The 4,976-nt window shown below is 38.3% G+C and overlaps 1 protein-coding gene across 1 annotated transcript; it reads left to right on the top strand.

Annotated features, from left to right (window-relative positions):
• The first annotated feature begins 2,798 nt into the window (after positions 1-2,798).
• On the top strand, positions 2,799-3,785 carry LOC149313248 (taste receptor type 2 member 116-like). The gene has a single exon (XM_089527262.1). The coding sequence runs from the start codon at positions 2,799-2,801 to the stop codon at positions 3,783-3,785; it is 987 nt and encodes a 328-aa protein (XP_089383388.1).
• Positions 3,786-4,976: the final 1,191 nt, after the last annotated feature.

Genomic DNA, 4,976 nt, shown 5'->3' with positions numbered 1-4,976 from the left:
CCCTTGCAGTCTCTTCCAACTCTATGATTCTATGCTTTTTAAAAAAAATGATATTTCACAGAAGAACAAATTAACAAAATAGGGAAATTGAGGATTAAGGTAGGCCATTCAGAAGACAAAAGGCTGGGAAGGGAAAAAGAGAAAGACTCAAAGAGGTCAAGTTCAAATTACAATGAGCAACTGCCTTGGCCCTCATTACTGTTCTCCCAAACCTCTATTACTAGTAGCTAAATCTAGCAAATGAACAAAGAAATAAAGGAGATAATTGCCTATATAACTGAGGACATGACCATTCATTCCCATAAAGACTCTATTTAGAGAGTGGTGATGAGACTCTTCCCTGGTTTCCATGTTTGAATTGTCAGTCATCAAAGTCAAGCTCTTCTGCTCTCACAGAAGTCTCTAAAACTGGATTCCATGTTTTTCTGCCTGTCCTTCTTTTGCTTGGAGAACAGAAAGCAGGAGGCAATCTCGAAGGAAGGAAGGAAGGAAGGAAGGAAGGAAGGAAGGAAGGAAGGAAGGAAGGAAGGTCTAAGTATTGTGGTCTACACATAAATCAAGAAACAAGAGAAAAGCAAAAGGCACCCTTTGACTATAGACACTGCTGTTCTGACACTTTGCTACAGCATTGGTCCTTTAATTTCTGATCCTCTTATGCTCTGTGAGGAGCTGTGAACAGTGAAGCTGTACCAACAGAAACAGACTATACTTGTAGGATTATGTTATTTTTAAAATATTTCCACATCCATCCATCACCCTGGTAATCTCATTTTCACTTCCAAGTATATCATCTTTCACACCAAGGCCCAGTAAGCTTTCTAAATATACCATAATGCTATATATTTCCATGCAACAACAATCAAATATGCATGTTCAGTGATTCAACATTTTCTGCTTTCTCAAACACAATCCTGGAGGGTAGATAGGGGTAGAAAAATGCTTTGTTTCAATTTTTGTTGACTTTCTCCCAATCCAACCTGCACTTTCTTTCCATAATTCTTCTTTCATATCAGGTTGCAGAGCTTTTTGCTTTCTTCCTGTGCTGAAACCTGGGTTGCCCAATGTGCATTTTATTTCTAAGAAAACAATGTGTAAGCCCTGCAGATCCTCAAGGCAATGTGTGTATTTCCTCACAAATAATCTTGGAGGTGAGAAAATGATCCTTACGACATGTCTATACATCTCTAGTATTAGACCAGTGATGCTGGAGAAGATGGCTGAAAATTACTGTGGATGGCCAAAACAAATTGGTCTTAGAACAGATCAATCCTGGACTTTCTGTGAAAATAAAGAACATAGTATCATAGAATGATATTGCTGCAAGAGACCTCAAGAGCTATCCAGTCAAACCCCCTGCCATGCAGGAACACAGAATCAAAGCATCCTTGACAGATGGCCATCCAGCCTCTGTTTAAAAACAAGAGACTCCACCACACTCTTGAGGGAGCGTCTTCCACTGTCAAACAGCTATTGTGGTGAGGACATTCTTTCTAATGTAGGGATTGAATCTCTTTTCCTGTAGTTTGCATCCATTGGTCCATGTCCTGTTCTCTGGAGCAGCAGAAAACAAGCTTAATCCATCCTCAATATGACATCCCTTTAAATATTTAAGCAGGGCTATTGTATCAATTCTTAACCTTCTCTTCTCCAGGCTAAACATACCCAACTCCCTAAGTCGCTCCTCATAAGACATGGTTTCCAGACAATAGATGACTAAGGGCCTGAACAAACAGGCCAAAATAAAGCTGCTTCGGGCCACTTTGGAGGTATGTTGTTTAAACGACACATGCATTTTAAGAGGCCCGAAGCTGCACCAAAGCTGTGCTCCAGTCCTTAGGACTGGAGCATGACTTTGGTGCGACTTCCATATGGATGCATATTTCATTTAGACAGCACACTTCCAAAGTGGCCTGAAGCAGCTTCATTTTGGCCCATCTGTTTGGGCCCTAAATTGAGGCTGTTGCACTTCAGTCACATCATGAGAAGGCAGAATTCCCTAGAAGAGCAAGAATGCTAGGAAAGGTGGAGGTCAGTATAAAGAGAGAAAGAAAGGCAGGTGGACAGCCTTGATCAAAGAGGCCACAGCTCTGAGCCTGTAGAGCTTGGACAGAGCAGTTGAGGACAAGGGATTTTGGGGATGTCTGATTCACAGGGTTGCCAACAGTTGAAGCTGACTCTAGAGTAGTTAACAGCAACAACAATTGTCTCCCTATCATCCGGAGAAACATTACCATTTTCTACGCAGCCTAATAAAGATAGAGGGGCAAAAAACAAAACAAAACCAAAATAATAACTTGCATTCAGCTTTAAAGAGCTTGTCATTCTGAAAGGATGCTTGAAGTCGCCTGCCTAGCTTCCCATCTTCCTTCTTTCCCCCATTCCATTCCTCCCTTCCAGGCATTTTGTTCCTGCTCCATTCACTTGCTTCTAATATCCAGAGAGTTACTCCATTACTTTTTCCAGAAAGGGGGAGGGATGTGACTTCAAAGAGAAAAAGCAATAAAATGGAACAAGTCGTGATTTGAGGCAGATCATAACAAATCTGATCAACTCCCAGCACTGTGAAGCTCACAAACAAAGTGTTAGAAATTACAAAATTGTAAAATAGTTAGTCTCAAAATATCCCAAGTGACATGATACCTGGCTGGGTCATGAGTAACAGAATCCTCCTGCAATTTGCATTCCTTTGTCACCTGATCTGATCATTTAAAAAGCCTCAGGCAGTGAGGTTTTTCCTGTTAGACATCAGAAAGGAGCAAATACATATTTTCAGAAATATCTTCCAGAAGATTGAATTCATGGCTAGTAAGGAAATATCTCCCTTCTTTATCTTATCATGGATCATTATAGGCATTTTGTGCATTGTTTCCTTCTTAGCAAATGGATTTATTACCATTGTGAATGTGCTGCATGGGCTCCAGAACAGGAAGATGTTACTTTGTGATTTCCTCTTGACTTGTTTGAGCACCTGCAGATTTGTAACACAGTTGATGATTCTGATGCACTATTTTTTATATTTCTATATTCCTGACCGTAGGTCAAACGTGCTCATTTTTTCTTGGATCTTTGTCAACATGGCCAGCCTCTGCTTTGTCTCATGTCTCAGTGTCTTCTACTGTGTGAAGGTCACCAACTTTGCCAATCCCTTCTTCCTTCAGCTAAAGGCAAGGATCAATCAGCTTTTACCCAGACTGCTTGGCATATCAATGGTCATTTTCGTGCTCTCCTCTCTTCCTTCAGCCTTCAGTTATTTCAGATACAAAAAGTCATGTAATCTGACTGGAACACTACCAGGCAACACTTCCCAAGATGAGGTTAACAACATATGGGTTATTTTTCGTCCTCTGCAGTTAACTTTTACTTTCATAAATTTCAGCATAAATATAGCTGCATCCCTTATTTTGCTCACCTCTCTGTGGAGGCATGTGAGAAACCTCAGAAAGAATGGAATTATTATTCAGGACTTCAACACTCAAGTCCACCTCAAAGTCATGCAGCCATTATTGATCTCTCTTTTCTTGTATATCATATTTATAACTAATTTGATGATGGTGGTAAGTGGCTTTTTCCTGTTTCATACATTAATGTCATTGATTTTAGAGATAATGACAAGTGTATGTCCTTTAGCACATTCCATAATATTAATATGGTCCAATCCGAAACTGAAAAAAGTGGCTGGTCGTATTATAAACATCAGACAAAGAATTTCATTAACAGGAGAAGATGGCAACAGATATCCATCCCTGTGTCTAAACAGAGACTGCTTCTGTCTGAATGTGCAATAAACATCAGCATGGGATCAGAGTCTAAATATGGAGACTGCTCAGTATAAAGGGGAATGTTGATTTTAAAAAAACACAGTTTTTTCCTTGATTGGATACAAGATGCACCCTGGAATACAACAGGCCCTATGTTGCTCCTTCAATATCCCTGCAATTTTCTGACTGCTCCAATTTTGTCCTGAGATATATTCAGATTTCTGCAATGAATTATTCAGACTCTTCCTTACATAGATCACAGCAACAACCAGTAAATCAGTAAAACATTTGCTACAGCCAAGCTTATTGGCTTATTCAAAGAATTCAACTTTGTATATGATGATCTACAGTATAGTTTTGTTCTTTCTATCTTTGAGAGTAAAGTCTTAAAACATATTGCTGTATGATGTTTGATGTCAGGTATAAATGGCTTTTATTGAGTTCTACATGTTGCATCGAGACCAATTGTGATCGTATTGGTCTTTTAAGTATTTGGTAATTTTAATTGTTGGAACTGTTTAATCCTTTTTAAGGGGGGCGAGATTGTATATATTGCTGTATCATTTTAATGTTGTATGCCACTTTGATTGTTTTAACAAAAAGCTGGATATAAATAAAAGTTTTATTATTTATTTTGTTAAGTTCCCTTATGCATGTGGTTGTACTTTTCTGGCCATTGCTTAAGATGAATGAAATTTATTACAGTCAATGATCAGCACAAACCAATACAATGCAATACAATACTGTACAATAACCAATACAAAATCAGTGCAAGCGATACAAATACAAAAGGAAAGCAGCATGGGGATGCCTCAGACAAGGGTTATCAGATACCTGGATAAATACTATTGTACATTAAGTTTTATCAACTTTCTCAATGATTCAGAACCTAAATAAATTCTAATAACTATATAATAAGAAACTATTCAAATAGTAAATGAGATTGTTAAAATTAAAATTAAAACACCATTCTGCATTGGCAAGCTATTGCAACAATGCACAAACTTGCCGCCTTGTCTATAATCCCTGGCTGATGGTCGTCCAGGAGGTAGTCAATATCTAGTATGTCACGTTTACCTGGTATTTTCGTAAAATTGATACTATAAAACAATGATGAAAAACAGCAAGGAAGTCCCTCAAACAAGGTTTATCACAGGTTAGGATGAGTAATAATATCAAATTTAATCAATTTTATCAATAATTCAAAACCTAGATAAA

The sequence above is a fragment of the Sceloporus occidentalis genome, unplaced genomic scaffold, assembly GCF_023333645.1.
Source record: "Sceloporus occidentalis isolate IW3139 unplaced genomic scaffold, rSceOcc1.0.p SCAF_5, whole genome shotgun sequence".
NCBI lineage: Eukaryota > Metazoa > Chordata > Lepidosauria > Squamata > Phrynosomatidae > Sceloporus > Sceloporus occidentalis.
Note: the sequence above shows the minus strand (reverse complement) of the source record. Positions and strands in the feature narration are given on the sequence as shown.